This window comes from Bombina bombina, chromosome 1 (genome assembly GCF_027579735.1).
Source record: "Bombina bombina isolate aBomBom1 chromosome 1, aBomBom1.pri, whole genome shotgun sequence".
NCBI lineage: Eukaryota > Metazoa > Chordata > Amphibia > Anura > Bombinatoridae > Bombina > Bombina bombina.
Genome location: NC_069499.1, coordinates 875,533,837 through 875,561,129, shown reverse-complemented (window position 1 = coordinate 875,561,129; position 27,293 = coordinate 875,533,837). Strand labels below are relative to the sequence as shown.

Genomic DNA, 27,293 nt, shown 5'->3' with positions numbered 1-27,293 from the left:
TCTCAATGAACCCAAAAAACTCATTAATATCAAAGCTGAATAGTTTTGGAAGTAGTTTTTAGTTTGTTTTTAGTTATAGCTATTTTAGGGGGATATCTGTGTGTGCAGGTGACTATTACGGTGCATAATTATTAGGCAACTTAACAAAAAACAAATATATACCCATTTCAATTATTTATTTTTACCAGTGAAACCAATATAACATCTCAACATTCACAAATATACATTTCTGACATTCAAAAACAAAACAAAAACAAATCAGTGACCAATATAGCCACCTTTCTTTGCAAGGACACTCAAAAGCCTGCCATCCATGGATTCTGTCAGTGTTTTGATCTGTTCACCATCAACATTGCGTGCAGCAGCAACCACAGCCTCCCAGACACTGTTCAGAGAGGTGTACTGTTTTCCCTCCTTGTAAATCTCACATTTGATGATGGACCACAGGTTCTCAATGGGGTTCATATCAGGTGAACAAGGAGGCCATGTCATTAGATTTTCTTCTTTTATACCCTTTCTTGCCAGCCACGCTGTGGAGTACTTGGACGCGTGTGATGGAGCATTGTCCTGCATGAAAATCATGTTTTTCTTGAAGGATTCAGACTTCTTCCTGTACCACTGCTTGAAGAAGGTGTCTTCCAGAAACTGGCAGTAGGACTGGGAGTTGAGCTTGACTCCATGCTCAACCCGAAAAGGCCCCACAAGCTCATCTTTATATGAAAGTTTTTTTTATTGACTTTTGAATGTTATTACATACAGCATCTTAAATAACAGTTAGAAACATAAAAACAAAAAATACAAATACAATAACATTACAGCCTTCAAGTGATTGAATATGTGAGTTTTCCACACAAGACAAGAGTAATTTTGGTTTATCGACCTTTCAGTAACATTCCAAAATATAATGGTGTGTTAATTCCGCTTTCCATCTAGCCTGACTCAATCTCAATCATGATCAAATCCCTATTTCCTCCCCCCCTCATCTCTACCCATTCATCTTGCTCCTGAAGACTCAATTATCTCACTCATTGAGGCACTCTAACCGGATTGTTTCCTACTGATCTTGTTGGTTTGCTAGGATTCTAGCTCTATTTTCTTTTTCAGTATACATAATATATGGTTCCCACTGTTGTATAAACTTATCCCTGGTATTAAGAAGCTCTGCCGAGGCGCTACTCATTGTAAAGTGATAATCTATTCTACTTTTAATATATTCAAATGAGGGTGGATCCACCTTCCAAAATCTAGCTATGCTTACTCTCACAACCGTGCAGATCAAGGCTATTAGCTTGTGATGTCTTTTCACTTTATTATCTGGAGGAAAATGAAGCAAAGCCTGTTCAGGGGTAAGTGTGATATTAGTTTCTAGAATTAGGCTTAGATACCTTGAAGTCTGATTCCAAATCTCTGTAACCTTTCCACAATGCCACCACATGTGTAAGTATGTCCCTTCCTCCCCACAACCCCTGTAGCACAAGTGGGGCCTGCTGTCCTGTGTATTGGCAAATCTTGTGGGATATATGTACCATTTATAGAGTACTTTAATATAGTTTTCCTTCAACATGGCATTTGGAGAAAACGATAGACCTCTATTAATGTTTGATACCCAATTATCTATTGTCCATGTCCTGCCCAAATCCTGTTCCCATTTAGTCATTATTACACTCTTGTCCCTATTTGAGCCACCATTAATAGCCGGATAGAGCAATGCTATCAGTCCCCTCCTAACCTCCTTCGATAAACATAGTGATTCTAATATAGTATTGTTTGGAGGCTTATCTAATCCCATTATCTCTCGAACTCTGGATTTAAGTTGTAAGTAGTGGAACCACTCATTTTGCCCGGGTGTGCCTAGCTCTGCATATTGAGAGAAGGATAGTAGGTCACTATTAACATAAACATCTGCTATTCGGTAGAGGCCTTTATTCTCCCATTTCCTTTGAGTATGTATGTCAACTAAAGATTCAAGAGGGGAGAGCGGGGGTCAGTCTGGACCTCTCGTTGAGTAAATGATACTTCCTAGTCGCTGTGTCCCAAATAAAAGCAGTGTGTGTGATCGCAATGAACTGTTTGATGTGACCGGGGTCTGTTTTGTTGTGTTGCCCAAAGAATATTATCCAATCTTCTTACATTAAGCATGTCTTTTTCTAGTTGGACCCATTGTGGTGTAAGTCCTAATTTAAACCATTGTGTGGTCTGGGCCAATCTAGCTGCATAATAATATGATATTAGGTTAGGTAATCCGATGCCTCCCTCTCCCCTATGTCTCATCATATTGTGTTTGTTTATTCTAGCCCTTTTCCCTCCCCAAATGAATTTTAAAATTGCCTTCTGCATTACATATAATTCTGACAACGGTATTGAAATTGGGAGTGTTCTGAATAGGTATAGGAGTTTGGGCAATATTGTCATTTTGACAGATATTACTCTTCCATACAGGGAGATGTTAAATTTAGTCCATTTCACTAATAGCTCTCTAATGTGTGTGAACATGGGGACATAATTTTCCCTATAAAGTAAGTGCACATCTTTTGTGAGGTTGATTCCTAGATATTTGAGAGATGATTTGGCCCATTTAAATGTAAAGTTAATTTCTAATAATTTCTTTGTTGGCTTTGGGAGATATGTGCTAAGGGCCTCACACTTGCCTTCATTAATTTTATATCCAGACAACTGTCCAAATTTATTTATTATGGAATATACCATCGGGAGCGAAAGTAAAGGTGTTGTGACTGCAAGGATGACGTCATCAGCAAATAATGAAATTTTATATTCCTTATCCCCCACCCGTATACCTGCAATATTTGGATTATCCCTTATCCTAACCGCCAATGGCTCATACATAGAGCAAAAAGTAGGGGTGACAGGGGGGCAACCTTGTCTTGTGCCATTACGGATTTTTATTCTGTCTGATTGATACCCTGAGAGTCTTATGTATGCATCTGGGCTTGAATATATCTTTTTTAAGGCAGTAGTGAAGGGGCCTTTAAATCCCATTTTGCTAAGCACTGCAAACATGTATTCCCAGTTAACTCTATCAAATGCCTTCCCTGCGTCCAATGCTAGAAACAGAGAAGGCATCTTCCCAACTGTCGCATAATTAATCAGGTCAATCACTTTCCTAGTGTTATCTGGTGCCTCTCTTTGCAAGATGAAACCCACTTGGTCATTGTCTATCAAATTTCTAACGGGTAGGGTCAATCGGTTAGCCAAAATTTTTGTGAATAATTTTAGGTCCTGGTTGATTAAGGAAATTGGCCGGTAATTTTGGCAGTATTGTTTGCTCTTGCCAGGTTTTGGAATGACCGTCACCCTTGCAGTCAACAAATCTGGGGGAATATCTACTCCTTGCAAGATGTTATTAACAGTATCCTCAATTGGGGAGCCAGTGATAACTGCAGGGTCTTTATAAAATGAGCCTGGAAACCCATCAGGGCCTGGTGCTTTGTTTCTTTAAGTTCTTTGATAGCCAGCATAATCTCTTGTATTGTTATGGGGGAGTTCAAATTCTCTAGTTCTTCTTCTGTGATAGTTTTTAATTTGCTATCTTCTAGGAATCTACTCAATTCTTCTCTCTCCCACAAGCTCATCTTTGATGATACCAGCCCAAACCAGTACTCCACCTCCACCTTGCTGGCGTCTGAGTCGGACTGGGGCTCTCTGCCCTTTACCAATCCAGCCACGGGCCCATCCATCTGGCCCATCAAGACTCACTCTCATTTCATCAGTCCATAAAACCTTAGAAAAATCAGTCTTGAGATATTTCTTGGCCCAGTCTTGACGTTTCAGCTTGTGTGTCTTGTTCAGTGGTGGTCGTCTTTCAGCCTTTCTTACCTTGGCCATGTCTCTGAGTATTGCACACCTTGTGCTTTTGGGCACTCCAGTGATGTTGCAGCTCTAAAATATGGCCAAACTGGTGGCAAGTGGCATCTTGGCAGCTGCACGCTTGACTTTTCTCAGTTCATGGGCAGTTATTTTGCGCCTTGGTTTTCCACACGCTTCTTGCGACCCTGTTGACTATTTTGAATGAAACGCTTGATTGTTCGATGATCACGCTTCATAAGCTTTGCAATTTTAAGAGTGCTGCATCCCTCTGCAAGATATCTCACTATTTTTGACTTTTCTGAGCCTGTCAAGTCCTTCTTTTGACCCATTTTGCCAAAGGAAAGGAAGTTGCCTAATAATTATGCACACCTGATATAGGGTGTTGATGTCATTAGACCACACCCCTTCTCATTACAGAGATGCACATCACCTAATATGCTTAATTGGTAGTTGGCTTTCGAGCCTATACAGCTTGGAGTAAGACAACATGCATAAAGAGGATGATGTGGTCAAAATACTCATTTGCCTAATAATTCTGCACTCCCTGTATTGCATAATTCGAATATTACATTTAAAAAAAAAGCATTAGAAATACTATTACAATCTAAATTCGAATTTTTCGAAAGAATATTTTCGAATGTAATCGTAAAATTCAAAACCGAACATTCGAAAATCGAATGTTAGAATGTTATGTAAACATTCGAAATTAGATTCGAACGAACGAATGTGTTAAAATTCGTGCCGTTTTTCGAATGTTGCGAAACATTCGCCCATCCCTACTCTATAGTCAGTAGTGACATCGCTACAGAAGGCCTGGGCTCCACCTGAATCATGGTTGACCCCTCTCTGTGCCCCTTTTAAAATTGGGATCACAGTATAAATAAAGTGTATGGATTTGCCATTACAATATAGTGGCAGGGATTACAAGATGGCCGCAGTCTTGCTGTACAGAATATCTGCACCATATTTTTACAGGAAGGCTGCACAAGAGAAGCAATTTTTCTATATTTTCATATGTGGTCACCAGCAAACAGCCAGAAAAGGCACTGTCAAAAGGGGGTATCCCGCCACAGCTTTTGTTTTGGGGCCCAGTGAGGTCGCGTTACGCCCCAACACCTGACCTCTAATTTTCTACGCAAATTTGATGAAAATAATTATAATACTCTTTAGATGTTTTTTACGATATACACTAAACACAGGGACACACAAAGTAGTGAAACCTCTCAATAATAACCTCCTACAATTTTGAAGCTAACAATGCTCTACTAGTTTTTGATACTATAATTGTACCTTTGCATGTTATCATTCTTTTTATGCCAGTAATACATAATTTGGATAAATTTAAAATATTTTACTTTTATCATTTTAATAGTTTAATCCTCATGTTTTTCACACTGAGGGGCCGATTTATCAAGGGCCGAATGGCCCCTTATGCCCCTGTTTCCGCACGAGCCTTCAGGCTCGCCAGAAACAGCAGTTAAGAGGCAGCGGTCGTAAGACCGTTGCTCCTTAACTAGTCTGCTGCCTCTGAGGCTGCAGTCCGCAATCAACCCAATCAGATACGATTGCGTTGATTGACACCCCCTGCTAGCGACCGATTGGGCGCGAATCTGCAGGGGGCGGCATTGCACAAGCAGTTCACCAGAACTGCTTGTGCAATGTGAAATGCCGACAGTATATGCTGTCAGCATTCAGCGATGTCGGGCGGACATGATTCACTAGATTTGGTAAATCGGCCCTTGAGCCTGGTTGATAAGAAGTTATGGGATTTATAATCTTCTAGATGTTTTCACTGTATGTATAAAAATGCAGCTTTGGTTAAGAATATTATAAAGAAGAGTCAAAGTAAATTCAGATATTTTTAGGTAAAACCTCATTAACAACTCAAGTGCATAGCAACTCAAGTACGTATAGGATCGGGATGATTTCAATCTGCCACCTTTTAGGTGGCGGACAGGTTAAGGAGCCTCTGCTTGTTAACATTTATTTAAATGGAGCCCACAGTCTCAGATTCTTAATATATGGGTCCTCTATAGTTCCTCATCTGTTGTTCTTGACTTTACTTGAATAATTTGACAATTTGATGTACAGAAGGACATTTCTGTACAGTACATATTCACATATATTTACAAATGTTTAAGGGAATAGAATAAGAATCTCAATATTAAAGGGAGCAGTCAAAACTGAAAAGTGCATGAGTCAATTTTATTAATGTATAGAAGCACTGTTTCAGGGGCAAATTTACATATGTCACTCATGCCCTGTGCAACTACATTAAAAAGATTGCTTAGAGAGATACCGTATTGTGCATCATGTCAGGGGTGGTCAGTTTGTGTCATACAAGTAAATGTAGGGGTAATATTTTTAATGTAGGTGGTGTATGGGCTTCACCACATGAAACAGTGATAAGTTATATTATATTTATATGAAAAGTGCTTTTATTCAAAACGGAAATTCAGTAATAGAAAAAAATAAGCAAACATTGACATTGAGAAACATCATCCAAAATGGATGCCATGTTACTGATGACTGTCTTGTGTGTTTATTTACAAGTTGTTACAGTCAATTGCTGCCATGTGAACATTTAACTCTTTCCTTATTTTGTGAACGTAATGTCCCAACACTTAACTGCAATCATTAAAGGGACAGTTTACCTAAAAATGTTCTCCCCTTTCATTTGACCAGACCAGAGTGGGAGCGAGCTAGATTGAGTTTAATGGCGCGCAATGATGCACTTCTGAAAAAAACAGACCCGTTCTGCAAAAGTCATTTTCTTAGGTAAATATCTATGCAGCCCTTTGTTTCATAAAGCTAGCGCTAAGCTAATGTTATGTAATACTGCACTATGTGCAGAATTATATAACATTATTTGGTACGTTTACTGGCCCTTTAAGTCCAGGCTACTGACAGGCCTATGAAAACACTGCCAGCAGAAGAAATTGCATTCCTGGTGGGGTGCAGAAAAGATAACTAATAAAATTATACATTTTCCATTGTTCTCTCTGAGGCCCTGATGATCAAAAGTGCTGGCGATATATTCAAAGGTGATCCGACGCAATGTTGAAATGCCTGAGAAATATTCAAAAGTGCCGACATAATGGTTAAAGGCAGCTTCGCCAAGAGGCGTTTTATTATACATCACAATGGATGGCGATGCTTGGAAAATATTCCAAGCAGCATTGGCACCGACATTGGCATTGTAAAGTAAAGGATCCCTTTTAAATATATAGCACTAAGCCTAATGAATATACCTATGTACCCCTAAACCGACATAACCCACCACACTAACTAACCCCTATCCCACCAATAGCCCACCACAATAAACTTTCTAACCTATTAACCCCTATACCGGCATAACCACCCACCGCAAACTACACCTACACCACTTAACCGCTATACTATTAAAGAAAGAGACGAAGGAAAAACACTATTGTGGCACACTGATACTATAAGTGGATAGTGAGTACAAACAAAATAAAAGGAAGGGGAGACCGGGATGATTAGTTGAAACTTAACTTTTACAAATTTTATTAATATAAAAAAGAATAATATAAGCTGAAAATACACAAATATTGAAACACAACTAAAAAATAACAAGGAAGACTGCTCCTTGAGTGTGTCTCCATAAACAATGAAATCTCCAAACGGTTACAATAATAGGGCAAATATATAATTGGAGAAGGTGATTGCTGAGCGGGTAATAGAGAGATACAATTATAAACATCCATTAGTTCTATAAATATTACCTCAGTGTACCACCTAATATAGGGATACCTGTGTCTGTATGTATGGGCACTTGAAAGAGGACAGATAGGAGTACAATAAGGTGTAGTGTTTGGTGTAACTTGAGAAACAGTGAGGTCAAATAGCCTCCAAATCAGTTTTAGAATCTCAATGGTAACTGAGTTTGTGAGTTAGCATTACACTAAACGAGATTAACATAATGTTACTTGTATCTCAAACAGGAGGCTATTGAAATATAAATGGTCACCCAATGTAGCTTCACAAGTTCCAATTAACATAACCAAGATAGGCTTTGTTACACCTATATAACCGCTATACTGCCATAACCCCCCCCCCCATGGCAAACACTCCCTAACCTATTAACCCCTAAACCGCCACAACCACCCAACGCAAACTAGCCTTACACTACTTAAATATCTTACAGCTAACCCCTCCAAGACCCCTAATCTAACACCCCCTAAAACATAAAACACATTACCAAAAAAACAACAAAGCATTACCAAAAAATAAAACCTCCAGTTATGCCTATCTGAAAAAATAAAATATGTCATTGATGTAGGCGTTCTGTGAGATTAACCTGCACTTTATTTGGGATACATCTAAAGTACAGGTTACGAGTAGGGTTTCACCAGCTTTTCAGTGGCGAGACTTTCCAGTGTGCGGCAGGTAGTGTAGTTTTCTCCAACATTGGTGTGTCCGGTCGACGGCGTCATCCATTACTTGTGGGATATTCTCCTCCCCTACAGGGAATGGCAAGGAGAGCACACAGCAAGAGCTGTCCATATAGTCCCCCCTCTGGCTCCGCCCCCCAGTCATTCTCCTTGCCACTCTGAACAAGTAGCATCTCCACAGGGATGGTGAGGAGTTTGTGGTGCTAGTTGTAGTTTTTTATTTCTTCTATCAAGAGTTTGTTATTTTAAAATAGTGCCGGTTTGTACTATTTACTCTACAACAGAAAATGAAGAAGATTTCTGTTAAAAGAGGAGTATGATTTTAGCAGCAGTAACTAAAATCAATTGCTGTTCCCACGCAGGACTGTTGAGCCTAGAGAACTTCAGTTGGGGGGAACAGTTTGCAGACTTATCTGCTTCAGGTACGATTAGTCATATTTCTAACAAGACTGTGTAATGCTAGAAGACTGTCATTTTCCCTCTTGGGGATCGGTAAGCCATTTTCTTAGATTCATAACAGATTAAGGGCTTATAAATGGGCTCTATACTGGTTGACACTATTGTGGGTTAAATCGATTGGTTTTTATCAGATTTATTGGACATTTAGAGTGTTTTTTTGTGTTATTAAAGCACTTTTGGGAACGTTTTTTTTCGCCTGGCATCTAGTTAGACTACTACTTCAGGTCAGAAAGGCCCCTTCACTCTGGTAATGCAGATGAAGGAGGCCCTGTTTTTCGCGCCTCAATTGCGCAGTTTATTTACTTGGCAGTGCATGCAGCTTCATTTGAGGGTCCTGTGGGGTAAAGAAAACGGACTCAGGAAGGTTTATTTCAGTGCTGGATCACTTTAAGGGAAGGTAAAAAGCCGCAGCAAGGCTGTGGCAGTGATTGTTGTGTGTGTTAAAATTGTTTATTTGAACAAATAGCTCCGGTTTGCTCATTTTAAGGGTTAAAGTCTTGAAACTTGGTGTGCAATACTTTCAAGGCACTAAGATTCTGGGGTGCAAATTTGGTAAAAATCGGACATTGCCTTCATAGTTTTTTCAAACTTTCAGAAATAAAGTGTGCTTGTTTATTATTTAAAGAGACAGTAACGCTTTTCTTATAAAAACGTTTTTATTGCATTATTAGCCTGCCATATTCTGTCTAACATGTCTGTACCTTCAGATAGCTTATGCTGTGTATGTATGGAAGCCAAGGTGGTTCCCTCTATTAATGTTTTGTGCAAATGTGTCATAGCAGCCAAAACAAAGTAAGGACAGTACTGTCACATTTAATAAGATTGCCCAGGATGATTCTTCATGTGAAGGTAGTGGGGATAGTTTATCATCCTCTCCTTCTGTGTCAATACCAGACGATATCTAGTACAGCTAGCGCGCCAATGCTGGTTACTATGCAGCAATTAACTGCAGTGATGGATATTCTTTAGCAAATCTATTATCCAAACTGCCATCCTATTCTAGAAAGCGTGATTGCTCAGTTTTTAAATACAGAAGATGAACAGGTATGCGCTGAGGACAATTTACCAGTTGTTCCCTCACATCAATCTGAGTATAGCAGTGAGGGAGGGCCTGTCTGAAGGGGAAGTTTCTGATTCAGGAAAGTTTCTCAGCAGGCAGACACTAATATAGTGATTTTTAAATTTAAGTTAGAACACCTCCGCGCCCTGCTTAAGGAGGTCCTAACTACTCTAGATGATTGTGATTCTCTGGTAATGCCAGAGAAATTGTGCAAGATGGACAAATTCTTAGAGGTTCCAGTGCACGCTGATACCTTTCCGATACCCAAGCGGGTGGCGGACATAGTGACTAAGGAGTGGGAAAAGCCAGGGATACCTTTTGTTCCACCTCCTATATTTAAGAAAATGTTCCCCATTGTCGACCCCAGATAGGACACATGGCAAACGGTTCCTAAGGTTGAGGGGGCGGTTTCAATGTTAGCTAAGCGCACAACTATTCCTATTGAGGACAGTTGCGCTTTCAAAGATGCTATGAATAAAAGATTAGAAGGACTGTTAAAAAAGAATTTATTCAGCAGGTCTTCCTTATTCAACCAATCTCGTGCATTATTCCTGTCACTACCGCAGCGTATTTGGGTTCGAGGAACTGGAAAATTCGCTTCAAAGGGAGACTCCATATGATGAAGTCATGGGACAGAATTCACAGCACTTAAGTTGGCTAATTCATTTATTTTGGATGCCGCTTTTCTATTGCTAAGTTAGCGGCGAAAAGTGCAGGGTTTGCTATAGTGGCGCGCAGAGTGCTTTGGCTAAAATCCTGGTCGGCGAATGTGTCGTCCAAGAATAAATTGCTTAATATTCCTTTCAAGGATAAGACCCTATCGGGCCGGAATTGAAAGTGATTATTTCTGACATTACTGGTGGAAAGGGACATGCCCTTCCACAAGATAGGCCTTTTAAGGCTAAGAACAAATCTAATTTTCGTTCCTTTCGCAATTTCAGGAACGGATCAATTCCTATCTCTGCGGCCTCCAGACAAGAAGGCAACACTTCCCAACCTAAACCAGCATGGAAAACATTGCAAGGTTGGAACTAGGGGTAAACAGGCCAAAAAGCCTGCTGCTGCTACCAAGACAGCATGAAGGGGTAGCCCCGATCCGGGACCGGATCTAGTAGGGGGCAGACTCTCTCTTTTTGCTCAGGCTAGAGCAAGAGATGTTCCGGATCCCTAGACACTAGAATAGTCTCTTTGGGATATCTTCTAGAAAGGAACTTCCTCCAAAGGGGAAGGTTCCACATGTCTCACTTATCTTCAGATGAAGAGACAGGCATTCTTACACTGCGTAGGAGCCATAGTAAGTGGGAGTTATACACTCAGTTCCAACTGTGGAACAAGGTCAGGGGTTTTACTCAAACCTGTTGTAGTTCCCAAAAAAAGAGGGAACTTTCAGACCAATTCTGGATTTAAAGATTCTAAGATCATCATCAGTTTCCTAAGGTTCGCCTTTTCTGGACAAACATTATCAGTTTGTGGCTCTTTCATTCGGGTTAGCCACTGCTCCCAGAATTTTCACAAAGGTGCTAGGGTCCCTTCTGATGGTTCTAAGACCGAGGGGCATTGCAGTGGCACCTTATCTAGACGACATTCTAATTCAAGCGTCGTCTCTTTCCAAGGCAAAGGCTCATACAGACAGTGTTCTAGCTTTCTCAATCTCACGGGTGGAAGGTGAATGTAGAAAAGAGATCCCTGTCTCCGTCAACAAGAGTTCCCTTTTGGAACCATAATAGATTCTTTAGAAATGAAGATCTTCCTGGCAGATGTCAGAAAGTCAAAGCTTCTAAACGCTTGTCAAATTCTTCACTCTATTCTGCAGCCTTCCATAGCTCAGTGCATGGAAGTAGTAGTATTGATGGTTGCAGCAATGGACATAGTTCCTTTTGCTCGAATTCATCTAAGACCATTACAACTGTGCATGCTCAATCAGTGGAATGGGGACTATGCAGACTTGTCTCCACAGATTCAAGTAGACCAGATGACCAGAGACTCACTCCGTTGGTGGTTGACACAGGATCACCTGTCTCAGGGAATGAGTTTCCGCAGGCCAGAGTGGGTCATTGTCACGACCAACGCCAGTCTATTAGGCTGGGGGCGCGGTCCTGGGATTCCCTGAAAGCTCAGGTCTATGGTCTCGGGGAAGAGTCTTCTTCACCCGATAAACATCCTGAAACTGAGAGCGATATTCAATGCTCCTCCGGGCTTGGCCTCAACTAGCGAAGGCCGGATTTCATAAAGATTCCAGTCAGACAACATGACGACTGTAGCTTACATCAACCATCTGGGAGGAACAAAGAGTTCCTTGGCATGAGAGAAGTATCCAAGATCATCAAAGTGGGCGGAGGATCACTCCTGCCATCTATCTGCAATTCACATCCAGGAGTAGTCAACTGGGAGGCGGATTATCTGAGTCATCAGACTTTCCATCCAGGGGAGTGGGAACTCCACCCGGAGGTTTTTGCCCAGTTGACTCAATTATGGGGCATTCCAGACATGGATCTGATGGCATCTCGTTAGAACTTCAAGGTTCCTTGCTACGGGGTCCAGATCCAGGGATCCCAAGGCGACTCTAGTGGATGCTTTAGTGGCGCCTTGGTCGTTCAACCTAGCTATGTGTTTCCACCGCTCCCTCTCCTTCCCAGGCTCGTAGCCAGGATCAACAGGAGAAGGCCTCGGTGATTCTGATAGCTCCTGCGTGGCCGCGCAGGACTTGGTATGCAGACCTGGTGAATATGTCCATCGGCTCCACCATGGAAGCTATCTTGAGACAGATCTTCTAGTACAAGGTCCATTCGATCATCCAAATCTAGTCGCTCTGCAGCTGACTGCTTGAAATTGAACGCTTGATTTTATCCAAGCGTGGGTTTTTCAAATTGAGTGATAGATACTCTGGTTCAAGCCAGAAAACCTTGTGACTAGAAAGATTTACAATAAAATATATCTTGTTGGTGTGAATCCAAGGGATTCTCCTGGAGTTAGATTAAAATTCTAAGATTCTCTCCTTTCTCCAAGAAGGTTTGGATAAAGGTTTGTCAGTGAGTTCTCTAAATGGACAGATTTCTGCTTTACACCAAACGACTGGCAGCTGTGCCAGAGGTACAAGCTTTTTGTACCAGGCTTTGGTCAGAATCAAGCCTGTTTACAGACCCATGACTCCTCCTTGGAGTCTAAATTTAGTTCCTTCAGTTCTTCAAGGGGTTCCGTTTGAACCTTTACATTCCATAGATAACAAATTACTATCTTGGAAAGTTCTGTTTTGTTGCTATTTCTTCTGCTAGAAGAGTTTTCTGAATTATCTGCTTTGCAGTGTGATCCACCCTATCTGGTGTTCCATTCAGATAAGGTTGTTTTTGCGTACTAAGCCTGGTTTTCCTCCAAAAGTTGTTCCAACAAGAATGTTAACCAGGAATAGTTGTTCTTCTCTGTGTCCGAATCCAGTTTTCAAGGAAGGGAACGTTTTGTTACACAATTAGATGTAGTTCGTGCTTTAAAGTCCTATTTAGAAAGCATCAAAGGATTTTAGACAAACCTCATCTTTGTTTGTCGTTTACTCTGGTAAGAGGAGAGGGCAAAAAAGCTACTGCTACCTCTCTTGCTTTCGGGCGGAAAATTATTATCTGATTGTCTTATGAGACTGCCGGACGGCAGCCTCCTGAACGAATCACAGCTCAATCTACTAGGGCTGTGGCTTCCCATGAGCCTTCAAGAACGAGGCTTCTGTTGATCAGAATATGTAAGGCAGAGACTTGGTCTTCTCTGACACCGACTTTTGCAAGATTCTACAAATTTGATACTTAAGCTTCTTCGAGGCTATTTTTGGAGAAAGGTTTTGCAAGCCGTGGTGCCTTCTGTTTAGGTAACCTGATTTGCTCCCTCCCTTCATCCGTGTCCTAAAGCTTTGGTATTGGTTCCCACAAGTATTGGATGACGCCAGTGGACCGGACACCACCAATGTTGGAGAAAACAGAATTATGCTTACCTGATAAATTGCTTTCTCCAACGGTGTGCCCAGTCCACGGCCCGCCCTGGTTTTTAATCAGGTTTGAAAAATGTATTTCTCTATACACTACAGTCACCACAGCTCCTATGGTTTCTCCTTTTTCTCCTAACCGTCGGTCGAATGACTGGGGGGGGCGGAGCCAAGAGGGGGACTATATGGAAAGCTCTTGCTGTGTGCTCTCCTTGCCATTCCCTGTAGGGGAGGAGAATATCCCACAAGTAATGGATGACGCCGTGGACCGGACACACGTAGGAGAAAGCAATTTATCAGGTAAGCATAAATTCTGTTTTAGGTTACATTAAAGGGGACACTGAACCCAAATTTATTCTTTTGTTATTCAGATAGAGCATGTACTTTTAAGCAACTTTCCAATTTACTCCTATTATCAAATGTTCTTCTTTCTCTTGGTATCTTTATTTGAAAAGCAAGAATGTAAGTTAGATGCCCAGCCCATTTTTGGAGAACAACCTGGGTTGTTCTTGCTGATTGGTGGAAAAAATTCAACAAGCCATAAACAAAAGCTGTCGCAGGGTACTGAACCAAAAAATTGCTTAGATGCCTTCTTTTTCAAATAAAGATAGCAAGAGAACAAAGAAAAAAATTATAATAGGGAGGAAATAGAACGTTGCTTAAAATTGCATGCTTATCTGAATCACGAAAGAAAATGTTTGGGTTCAGTGTCCCTTTAAGGTCACACAGGCATTATTTAAAGGGTTCCCTCACAGAAACTGTAATTGGTTTCAGTGAGCGCACTGTCTGCTCTGTGTAGGAACACTTAAAATACAGCTCCCACCCCTGCCTGCTGAAAGTTCTGACAAATGGGGATGTTGGCAGGGTTTTGCAGAAGCTGCAATCCCTATTATTTCCTATGGTAGACACATTGCCACTTATGGGCACTTCGCAGGTACTCCCCTTTTTTTAGAATATAATCAACAGACCGTCTGACTGCAAGGCCGTCAAGGCCAGAAAGTCAGTTTTCTAGTTGGTCTATCGATGCTTTGAATATTGGGGCCTAAGTATTGCGCTTTGGTTTACAAAAAAATATAAGATAAGGAAGCATGTGTGTGTACACAAAGTGATAACATAATGAGATCTAATTTTACCTGCAAGCTTAACCCATTGTAATAGGTTGTGGTTTCAAAGAACAAAGGCAGCTATTTTATATACACAAATAAACCTGAAAATGCAATTTCTCATACATTTTATACTCTGAGTTGGTATAACAAGTCATGGAAAATACATTATGGGAAAAACAATTTTACAATATACTGCCCCTTTACCAAATATTTTATTTGTTTTGTAGTTTTAAAGTGGTGATTTGTCCACTATTTTATGTTTTAATGAAATTAGATATGACATACTAATATTGTCAAAATGGGTTTTCAACAGGATCAATATCTAAATTTTTCTAGAAAAATAGTATAAAGAATTTGTTAACAGAACAAAGTAATCTGAAAACCACTAACAGGCTGTTATTCTAATGGACTGAGATTGCTTTAAATATGAAAATTATATTGCACCCCACTAAGCTTTACAAAAATCTTTTATTCTGACTGGAATACACTATTCTTACTTTTTACTTATTTTTTCTTTTTTTTAAGACTTCAATGTCATTATTATATTTTGCAGATTAATGTTTCTTGCCGCATTATTATGTACTTATGATAATATCTGCTGATTTTGTTTCTACATTAATCATTAAAAGAACATAGAAGTCAAAAGTCAACTTTCATGATTCAGATACAAAGTACAATTAACAAACGGCTAGATTTAGAGTTCTGCTGCCCAAAGGGGTGCGGTTAGCTACGCGTGTATTTTTTCTCCCGCACCTTTTAAATACCGCTGGTATTTAGAGTTCACAGAAGGGCTGCGTTAGGCTCCAAAAAGGTAACGTACATGCATATTTACCGCCACTGCAACTCTAAATACCAGCGGGTACTTATGGACGCGGCCAGCTTCAAAAACGGTGCTCGTGGCACGATTCCCCCATAGAAACAATGGTGTCAGTTGAGCTGAAAAAAAACCTAACACCTGCAAAAAGCAGCATTCAGCGTTCATTGTTTCCTATGGGAAACACTTCCTAAGTCTGCACCTAACACCCTAACATGAACCCCGAGTCTAAACACCCCTAACCTTACACTTATTAACCCCTAATCTGCCGCCCCCGCTATCGCTGAGCCCTGCATATTTTTTTTAACACCTAATCTGCCGCTCCGTACACCGCCGCAACCTATGTTATCCTATTACCTATTATCCTCGGATGATCCCAGCCAATCATATTGAGCTCGCATTCTATAGGCTGTTCCGATCAGCCAATATAATGCAAGCTCAATCTGATAGGCTGATGGATCAGCCAATCCGATTGAACTTGAATCTGATCGGCTGATTCAATCAGCCAATCAGATTTTTCCTACCTTAATTCCGATTGGCTGATAGAATCCTATCAGCCAATCGGAATTCAAGGGACGCCATCTTGGAGACGTCCCTTAAAGGAACCTTCATTCGTCGTTAGTCCCGTCGGTGAAGAAGGATGGCTCCGCGTCGGCTGCTTGAAGATGGACCCGCTCCGCGCCGGATGGAAGAAGATAGAAGATTGCCGCTTGGATGAAGATGTCTGCGGTCCGGATGTCCTCTTCTGCCCGGATAGGAGGAAGATTTTGGACCCTCTGGAGGAGCTCTTCTTGCCGGATACGATGAAGACTTCGGACCCTCTTCTGGACGGATCGGTGATACCCGGCGTGGTGAAGACAAGGTAGGGAGATCTTCAGGGGCTTAGTGTTAGGTTTATTTAAGGGGGGTTTGGGTTAGATTAGGGGTATGTGGGTGGTGGGTTGTAATGTTGGGGGGGTATTGTATTTTTTTTTTTTACAGGCAAAATAGCAGAATTCTTTGGGGCATGCCCCGCAAAAGGCCCTTTAAGGGCTGGTAAGGTAAAAGAGCTTTACAATTTTTATTTTAGAATAGGGTAGGACATTTTTTTTATTTTGGGGGGCTTTGTTATTTGTTTAGGGGGCTTAGAGTAGGTGTAATTAGTTTAAAATTCTTGTAATCTTTTTTTATTTTTTGTAATTTAGTGTTTGTTTTTTTTTGTAATTTAGTGTTTTTTTTTGTAATTTAGTTTAGTTGATTTAATTGTAGATAATTGTAGATAGTTTAGTTAATTTATTTATTGCTAGTGTAGTGTTAGGTTTAATTGTAACTTAGGTTAGGATTTATTTTACAGGTAATTTTGTAATTATTTTAACTAGGTAGCTATTAAATAGTTCTTAACTATTTAATAGCTATTGTACCTGGTTAAAATAAATACAAAGTTGCCTGTAAAATAAATATTAATCCTAAAGTAGCTACAATATAATTATTATTTATTATTGTAGCTATTTAGGGTTTATTAGGTAAGTATTTAGCTTTAAATAGGAATAATTTTATCTAATAAGATTGAATTTATTTCGTTAGATTAAAATTATATTTAATTTAGGGGGGTGTTAGGGGTTAGGTTTTAGACTTAGCTTTAGGGGTTAATACATTTATTATAGTAGCGGTGAGGTCCGGTCGGCAGATTAGGGGTTAATAATTGTAGGTAGGTAGCGGCGACGTTGGGGGGGCAGATAAGGGGTTAATAAATATTATGTAGGGGTCGGCGATGTTAGGGGCAGCAGATTAGGGGTACATAGGGATAATGTAGGTGGCGGCGGTGTGCGGTCGGCAGATTAGGGGTTAAAAAAAATTAATAGAGTGGTGGTGATGTGGGGGGGGCCTCGGTTTAGGGGTACATAGGTATTTTATGGGTGTTAGTGTACTTTAGAGCACAGTAGTTAAGAGCTTTATGAACCGGCGTTAGCCCAGAAAGCTCTTAACTCCTGGCTTTTCTCTGCGGCTGGAGTCTTGTCGTTAGAGTTCTAAGGCTCACTTCAGCATAGACTCTAAATACCGGTGTTAGAAAGATCCCATTGAAAAGATAGGATATGCAATTGACGTAAGGGGATCTGCGGTATGGAAAAGTCGCGGCTGGAAAGTGAGCGTTAGACCCTTTCATGACTGACTCTAAATACCAGCGGGCGGTAAAAACCAGCGTTAGGACCCCCTAACGCTGGTTTGGACGGCTAGCGCAGAACTCTAAATCTAGGCGAAACTTTCCAATATACTTTTATTATCAGACGGCCAGATTACGAGTTTTGCGTTATGGCTGGCTCGGTAATAACTTGCAAGCTATTTCCACCGCTCACCTTTAATAGCGCTGCTATTACAGGTTTTCATAAACCTGCGTTAGCGGGCAATATGGTTGCGTTGAGCTCCATACTGCACACAAATACCAGCGCTGCTTTGAGCTGGTTTGACGTGCTCGTGCACGATTTTCCCATAGACATCAATGGGGAGAGCCGGCTAAAAAACAGCCTAACACCTGCAATAAAGGAACATAAAGCTCCGTAACGCAGCAACATTAATTCCTATGGGGAAAGAAAAGTTATGTTTACACCTAACACCCTAACATAAACCCGAGTTTAAACACCCCTAATCTGCGGCCCCGACATCGCAGACACCTACATTACACTTATTAACCCCTAATCTGCCACCCTGACATCGCCGCTACCTACATTACACTTATTAACCCTTAAACTGCTGCCCCCAATGTCGTCGCTACCTACATTACACTTATTAACCCCTAATCTGCTGCCCCCAATGTAGCCGCCACCTGCATAAATTTATTAACCCCTAATCTGCCGTCCCCAACGTCGCCGCCGCCACTATACTAAAGTTATTAACCCCTAAACCTCTGGCCTCCCACATCACTAACACTAAATAAATATATTAACCCCTAAACCTATCCCTAAATCTAACCCTAATCCTAACTTTAATATTATTATTTATTATTTAATATTATTATTTATAAAATAAATCTAAATAAAACTTACTATCATTACCTAACTAATTCCTATTTAAAACTAAATACTTACCTATAAAATAAACCCTAAGTTAGCTACAATATAACTAATAGTTACATTGTAGCTATCTTAGGTTTTATTTTTATTTCACAGCTAAATTTGTATTTATTTTAACTAGGTAGATTAGTTAGTAAACAGTTATTAACTATTTACTAACTACCTAGTTAAAATAAATACAAATTTACCTGTAAAATAAAGCCTAACCTGTCTTACACTAACACCTTACATTACACTACAATTAAATAAAGTACATTAATGAAATACAATTAACTAAATTACAACAAAAAAATAAACACTAAATTACACAAAATAAAAAAGAAATGATCAAATGTTAAAACTAATTACACCTAATCTAATAGCCCTATCAAAATAAAAAAGAATCGGAATTAAAGGGTAAAAAATCATATTGGCTGATGCAATCAGCCAATAGGATTGAGCTTGCATTCTATTGGCTGTTCCAATCAGCCAATAGAATGTGAGCTCAATCCTATTGGCTGTTTGGATCAGCCAATAGGATTAAAGCTCAATCCTATTGGCTGATTGCATCAGCCAATAGGATTTTTTACCCTTTAATTCCGATTGGCTGATAGAATCAGCCAATCGGAATTCAAGGGACGCCATCTTGGATGACGTCATTTAAAGGAACCTTCAGTGAACGGCTGGGACCGTATGAAGAGGATGCTCCGCGCCGATTGTCTTGAAGATGGAGCCGCTCCGCGTCGGAAGGATGAAGATAGAAGATGCCGTCTGGATCAAGACTTCTGCCCGCCTGGAGGGTGACTTCTTGCCGCTTGGATGAAGACTTCTCCCGGCTTCGTTGAGGACTTCTGCCCGCTTGGATGACGACTTCTCCCGGCTTGAAGAGGATGGATGTCCGGTCTTCAAAAACTGTAAGTGGATCTTCGGGGGTTAGTGTTAGGTTTTATTAAGGGTTTATTGGGTGGGTTTTATTTTTAGATTAGGGATTTGGGCAAAGAAAAAGAGCTAAATGCCCTTTTCAGGGCAATGCCCTTCCAAATGCCCTTTTCAGGGCAATGGGGAGCTTAGGTTTTTTAGATAGGATTTTATTTGGGGGATTTGGTTGTGTGGGTGGTGGGTTGTTTGTATTTTTTTTACAGGTAAAAGAGCTGATTTCTTTTGGGCAATGCCCTGCAAAAGACCCTTTTAAAGGCTATTGGCAGTTTAGTTTAGGCTAGGTTTTTTTTATTTTATTTTATTTTTTTTTTGGGGGGGGGGGCTTTTTATTTTGATAGGGCTATTAGATTAGGTGTAATTAGTTTAAATATTTGATCATTTCTTTTTTATTTTGTGTAATTTAGTGTTTATTTTTTTGTACTTTAGTTAATTGTATTTAATTAATGTAATTAATTTAATTGTAGTGTACTGTTAGGAGTTAGTGTAAGACAGGTTAGGTTTTATTTTACAGGTAAATTTGTATTTATTTTAACTAGATAGTTAGTAAATAGTTAATAACTATTTACTAACTAGTCTACATAGTTAAAATAAATACAAACTTAGCTGTGAAATAAAAATAAAACCTAAGATAGCTACAATGTAACTATTAGTTATATTGTAGCTAGCTTTGGGTTTATTTTACAGGTAAGTATTTATTTTTAAATAGGAATTATTTAGTTAATGATAGTAATTTTTATTTAGATTTATTTTAATTATATTAAAGTTAGGGGTGTTAGGGTTAGATTTAGGGTTAGGGATTAATAACTTTAGTATAGTGGCGGTGGTGACATTGGGGGCGACAGATTGGGGTTAATAATATATATTGTTTGCGATGCGTGAGTTTGGCAGTTTAGGGGTTAATATGTTTATTATAGTGGTGGCGATGTCCGGAGCAGCGGATTAGGGGTTAATATTTTTATTTAAGTGTTTGCGATGTGGGAGGGCCTTGGTTTAGGGGTTAATAGGTAGTTTATGGGTTATATGCAAAACAAAAGAAAGTTAATAAGGATTAGTAGTCCTTATATAAAAAGATAGGGATTTCAGCACTCTCCAAAATACACAGGTAGTCCTAGAAAATTAGGAGCTCAAATACTATTAAAGAAGCAAGTGTGGAACTTTATATAGGCAGAGAACAAAACAAAAAAAAACAGCATGCATTTAAAGCACTAGCTTTTTATTAAATTAACACAAAAATTATTTTTAAAATAAAATAACGGATAACAATGAGAGACGTCTCTTTGGGGATAGGACAAAATGTGAAGCTTGATAAACATATATATAGGCTTCAGAGAGGAGAAGATCTACCTCTATCAGTGGACTACCCCAAAATAAGTATAAGGGATATGATGTCATTATAATGAAATGAGGATCTATGTAGTGAGCTCCAGGGACGTGCACTCATAGGAGGCAGGGGAGGCAGTGCCTACCCTGCCATATGGGACCAAAGCTTAATTAAATTTTAATTTTTTTTAAAAAGTCCCCCCCAAAAAAAATTACACCATTTACCCCCCTCATGTAATGCTATGGAGAGGCAGGTACAGGAACGCTTCTCTCCATTGCAGTACATGGGTCAAAGGAAAAGCTGTGCTGCAGTGCCACCTGTGTTCTGTCAATATATTAGCAGCAACAATTGGGACCAATAGGAGGAACCCCTCTTGATGCCTCCTACCAATTGAAGGATATATAGATTAATCAGAAGGAGGATGCAGTGAGCAGGTTCATGTGACACAACTGGAAGCTGAGGTAACCTAAGAACAGATGACACCAAGCAGAAGAGTAAAGTAGTATTCTACATCTCTTGTGATTCACAAATTGTGTTCAGATACAGCTCATTAACAGGGGGGGACAGTAAGTGAGCATAACCCAATACTGATGGGAAGTCAAAGGGTCAATTCAAATTTAAATCCATAATTTCAAACCCAGATTTTGAAGTTAAGTGTGCAGTGTCCACATTATTTAATCTAAAGTTTTTGACATTGAATATTGCTAAGCCTCCCTTTTTATGGTTATTTTATTTAATTAGGTACAAACTCCATATATGTTATATCTGTTAAGTCAGAGGGTGCATTATCTCTTTATTTTTCTCTGTGTCCCCTTTTATTTAAAGACTGCTGTTAACTTGTAATTCACAAATTAATTGAAAGCTGTTGCATTGTATTTTTTATATGTGCTGCTTTTATACAAGTTTATATTAATAAAAAGGAGATAATGAGTCATTTAAAAAATATATGTAATTATTGCAGTTGTTAAGTGTTTTTAGAAATAATGCCACTGTAAACTAACTGGTTAAACACATAGTCAAAGGGAGAGGACATTTAGAGCATGCTATTTCAATCGACTTTTCCAGTTATTTATATTTTGAAAATTAGCATTAACTGTTACTGGCCCCATGTCAGCAAATGAAATTAGTTTTTGAAAGGAATATGAAAAACATAATTAAATTACATTTCCATCATTCAGATAGAAATTGCACACAAAACTTTCTATTTTACTTTTATTATGTTCTTCATTCTTTTGGTATCCTTTAGTGTCCTTTGTTGAAGAGCATACCTAAGTGGGATGTGCACGTGCATTTCTTGAGCACCATATTGTAGCAGCTGTGTTGGCAGTATTAATAACTTGTCCTTTGTGTAAAATTTGTATGGTAAATTATTTCTATTTTTACAATACAGTAGTGAGTAGAGAAGAGATTGTGTATCATTCTAATTGCTTAGTAACTGGCACTTGTGCCACAGAATTGTGTGGGTGTCAGTGAGCAGATTATGTGTGCTTTATTCTCCAGGTAATCAATACATTTCCGATGAGCTGGTGCTTTAGTGCAGTGTTTCTCAACCATGGTCCTCAAGTACCCCCATCAGGCCAGGTTTTCATTATAGCTGAATCAGTGCACAGGTGAAGTAATCAGCTGATCAGTAACTCAGTGGTTACTAACTTGATCTCACCCATAAGCTGATTATTTCCCCTGTGCACTGGTTCAGCTATAATTTAAAACTGCCCTGTTGGGGGTACCTGCGGCCCTCTGTATATGTGTTTCTCCAGTGTATCATATCTAGTGCCTCACCAGCCTCTGACCTCACTGCACGTCACTGGTGAGCTCCAAAGTGAAGCAAATAAAGTAAATACTAAGCTGTCAATACAAAAATAAACCAACTTCACCGTTCGTAATGAAAAGGTTGTGATAACAGATGCAGCAAAATAAGAATATAACACGGAAATCTTATACCGGTGACTAAACACAACACCACAATCAGAGGGCAGTCCCAACATGAAGGGTTATAACTGTCTTGCCATATATAGAGGATCTATGTGTTTAGTAATGGGTATAGCATCAATGCAAAATTGAAGATTGTGGAATACAAATAACACAATTTTAATGTACCAAAGAAAGTCTTGAAACAAAAGACACAATTCATGTGACATTCTTACAGATAATCAGTCTTTCTTTGTTATTATGATGTTATAGAGCAAGTGTCCGGTCATCCACTTATTAAGCGGTAGGAAAGGAATCCACTACCCTGTGAAAATTGCAATCCAAACACTCACAGTCTTCAGATGTAACAAAAATAAGACCCAGTGACTGCCGTTGGCACTGCCCTCTGATTGTGGTGTTGTGTTTAGTCACCGGTATAAGATTTCCGTGTTATATTCTTATTTTGCTGCATCTGTTATCACAACCTTTTCATTCTGAACGGTGAAGTTTGTTTATTTTTGTACTGACAGCTTAGTATTCACGTTATTTGCTTTACTTTGGAGCTCACTACATAGATCCTCATTTCATTATCATGACAACATATCCCTTATACTTATTTTGGGGTTGTCCACTGATAGAGGTAGATCTTCTCCTCTCTAAAGCCTATATATATGTTTATCAAGCTTCACATTTTGTCCTATCCCCAAAGAGACGTCTCTCATTGATATCTGTTATTTTTATAATTTTTGTGTTAATTTAATAAAATGCTATTGCTTTAAATGCATGCCGGTTTTTTGAGTTTTGTTCTCTGTCTCTATCAAGTTTCACACTTGCCACTTTAATAGTATTTGATCTCCTAATTTTCTAGGACTACCTGTGTGTTTTGGAGAGTGCTGAAATCCCTATATTTTTATATAAGGACTACTAATCCTTATTGTCTTTCTTTTGTTTTGCATATAAATTAATCATTATAGGGTCTGCACCTCTGCTTACAATTGTACACATGTAATTATAATATTTTTGAATTTTCTAAGCAGCTCCCTTATTTATATTCTAAAGTTTGATTTATAGAGTGATATTTTTATAAGAGGTTATTTTTTCTCTCTTTTGGATCTCTTTCTAAGGTTGAGTTGTCTGGGATTGGATTATCCAATTATTATTTTTTTGTGATAAAGGTTTGCAAGTGTGGGCTTTCTTGTTAGAGTACAGAGGATATATCCTTGTTAACCGAGACTATGACATTTGTCCTAAATGATGAACAATGGGAGGCTGAACTGAGTGAGAGCCTTTCCTCGGGCTCATTTGATGCAGACAAAGAGGAAACTCCTAATAATATTTTTTCAGCTTTCAAGAAATATAAGAGTTTACTTTCTAAACAAATTAGATTAAGAGCAGAGACATCTAGTCTTGAGAATTATGTACAATTAGAAATTATTCCCCGTTGTCTTCGTTTGAGATTAGATCCTGGTACGAATCCTAGAGAGGATGATGAAGAGGGTGAATATTTCATGGGAGATTGGAATAAAAAACTATCCTCATGTTCCTTGGGATGGATATGATGATTAAAAAAGATAGAAAAAACTTGAAAAGGATTAAATTGGAAATTGAAGAATCAGTTAAGTTGGTGAATTCTTTTGAATCAGATTCTAAATTTAGTGAACTGAATGATGAAGTGAAAGAGCATGTTTTGAAATTTAGAACAGAAATTAAAACTAGAAAATGCAGAAAGTTGAACAGGGATCAGGATGATTATAAGAAAGATAAGGTATATTCCTATTTTTTAAATAAAGGGTCACATGATTTGGGTACAGATGGCTCTGACAGTGAGAGTGATAACAGTTTTCAAAAAACAGGGCAAGTCTAGAAAAAGATGCAGAGGGGGGAGGAAAAGAATAAAAACAAAAAACAAAGATACACATTTCCAGGCAAAACCTCAGAGACAAGGGAGAAGACAACAGAATCAAGATACTCCCCCTCAGTGGAGATGGAGGACAAGGCGGGGTACCCAGAAGGATTATTAACTAAAGTTAATGGTGAGACCTCTGATGAAATGCAAATTGTTCATTTATCTTCCTTTAAGTTAAACCTGTCTCATGTCAGTCTTTTTAAAAAAGGTTGTTTTTTTTTTGTCCTTCCAATCATCTTGATAAATTTACATAATCCGATACTGCCTACTTTTTATTGTCTTCCTAAATTGCATAAGGATAAAAATAAACCTCCAGGCCGCCCTATTGTCTCTGACATAGGTGGTGTGACAGAAAATGTAGGTAATTTTGTGGATTTCTTTCTAAAACCGTTTCTTCCAACTCTACATACCTATGTCAGGGATACTTCAGACCTTTTGCAGAAGCTTAATAATTTAATTGTGGATGATGATGTCATCTTGGTCTCTTTAGATGTTGAAGGGCTATATTCGTCAATCCCGCATAAAGTAGGATTGGCAGCTTGTAGGTCCTTCCTTGAGACCCGCGGTCCTTCTTTCAATAAACATACTGATTTTGTGATTTTGCTTTTAAAATTTGTCCTTGAAAACAATGTTTTTTGTTTTGATGGAAACATTTTTAAACAGATACGAGGTACAGCAATGGGGGCCACTTGTGCCCCCACGTATGCCTGTCTTCATCTAGGAATTTGGGAACTGTCTGAAGTTTTCGGTACTCATTATGACATTGTTAAAAGATCGGTCCAGTTGTGGCTTCGCTATGTGGACGATATCTTTATTTTATGGAAGGGGGATCTTTTGAGTTTGGAAACTTTTGTAAAAACTTTGAATAAGAATGATTATAATATCTTATGAAGCTGATTCCTTCAAGTTGCCTTTCCTTGATATTTTGATAAAGAAACAAGGTAGATATTTACAGACTGAGATTTATCGTAAGCCCACTGCCACTAATAGTCTTCTTCAAGCACAAAGTAACCATCCCTACTCTTTGAAAAAGGGAATTCCTTTTGGACAGTTTCTGTGTTTACGCAGAAACTGTTCTACTAATTCCAGTTTTGATTTTCAAGTTCCCTGAATCGAGTGAGAAAACTCAAAAGAGAAGATATTTTGTTCTCCAAGAGTGTTAAACTAGTTGAACAATCTAACCTTATATTCATCACACAATACAACTGTCATTGCGACAAAATTCATTACATTTTGGCCAAAAAATTGGCATTTTTTACTTGCCGATAAAAAACTTGCAGGAAAAGTAGGGGATCGTCCCCTGTTGACCGCTAGAAAAGCATTGAGTCTTAAAGACTGTCTAGTAAAAAGCTATTTTGTTAAAACCCCTAAACAAAATTGGCTTACAATGCATCAGTCTCATAAAGGTAGTTTTTCCTTGTGTAAAATGTGTGTCTTGTGGCTATATTGTTAAAACCAACAGCTTTTCTACTGGAGGTAAGACTTTTCGAATTAACTATCCGATTAACTGTCAAACATTTGGAGTTGTCTATCTTTTGTTTTCTCCATGTCCTATGTTTTATGTGGGGAAAACAAAGCGACAACTCCTTGACAGATTAAGGGAACATCGTGATGATGTTAAAAATAAGAAAGAGACTAGCAGTGTTGCACAGCATTTTCAGACCTGTCATGATTCAAATTTTGAGTTACTCAATTTAATTGATATTGATGTTGACTTAACACACAAGAGAGGAGGAGATCAGGAAAAATGTCTCCTCCAAAAAGAAACAGGCTGGATCTATCGCCTACAGACTTGTGCACCAACCGGCTTGAATGAAAAATTAGAATCCACTTCTTTCTTGTGATATGAGGATTTGTTCTAATCTTAATGCATGTCTATATATTCTTTATGGACATACATTTTTCCTTGTTTTTGTTTCTTTTGTATCAAAAGTGCCCCATAGACACTATGTATATATCTGATTAGTTAATCCGTTTTAAGTGACATTGTTTTGGGTAGTTTTGTGTGCTTGGATAATAATAGATATAAGTTCTGTAAAGTGATTCTGGGTCAATGTTATCAGTGGCTGAGTGGTTTCAGCCGCATTTAAACATGGTTTGCTTAGTTGGTTCTGTTTTATGATCCACAGATCGAACCTGTGTCCCTTTAAGTTTCTTGGTTTTGACCTGGAAATAAAATGTTATCTTTACATAGATGACTTTAGTTTTAGAAGCCTTAGATTTCCCCCATATGTGGTTATTTCTTGATAGGCGAGTGGATTAATAACTAGCTTAGGATGTTTCAGCTTGGTATATTAAATCTTTAGGTCTTAGGTTCGACTCTGCCCTTTTGCTGATAACTATTTTTACGTATTCAGGTATATAAACTTTTTCTCATAATTTTGCATAAGTAGCAAAAATATTTCCCCTTAGTGCTTTATCCTACCCAAAAAAGGATAAAATCTTCTAATTTTTATAAACCCCGTTGTCTGCATCTTCTGGGTCCGGGGAGACGCCTTCACTTGTTTGTGTGTTCCCGAACATAATTAGTTTAGGATTTGCATGCTTCTA

General features: G+C 38.9%; 1 protein-coding gene across 1 annotated transcript in view; it reads right to left on the bottom strand.

Moving 5' to 3' along the window:
* The window catches only part of LOC128661460 (capping protein, Arp2/3 and myosin-I linker protein 2-like), a 90,870-nt gene extending 67,450 nt beyond the window's left edge, over positions 1–23,420 (bottom strand). The window contains exon 1 of the mRNA XM_053715714.1: positions 23,394–23,420. Within this exon, the coding sequence (XP_053571689.1) occupies positions 23,394–23,420 (27 nt within the window). The remainder of the gene's footprint in view (positions 1–23,393) is intronic.
* Positions 23,421–27,293: the final 3,873 nt, after the last annotated feature.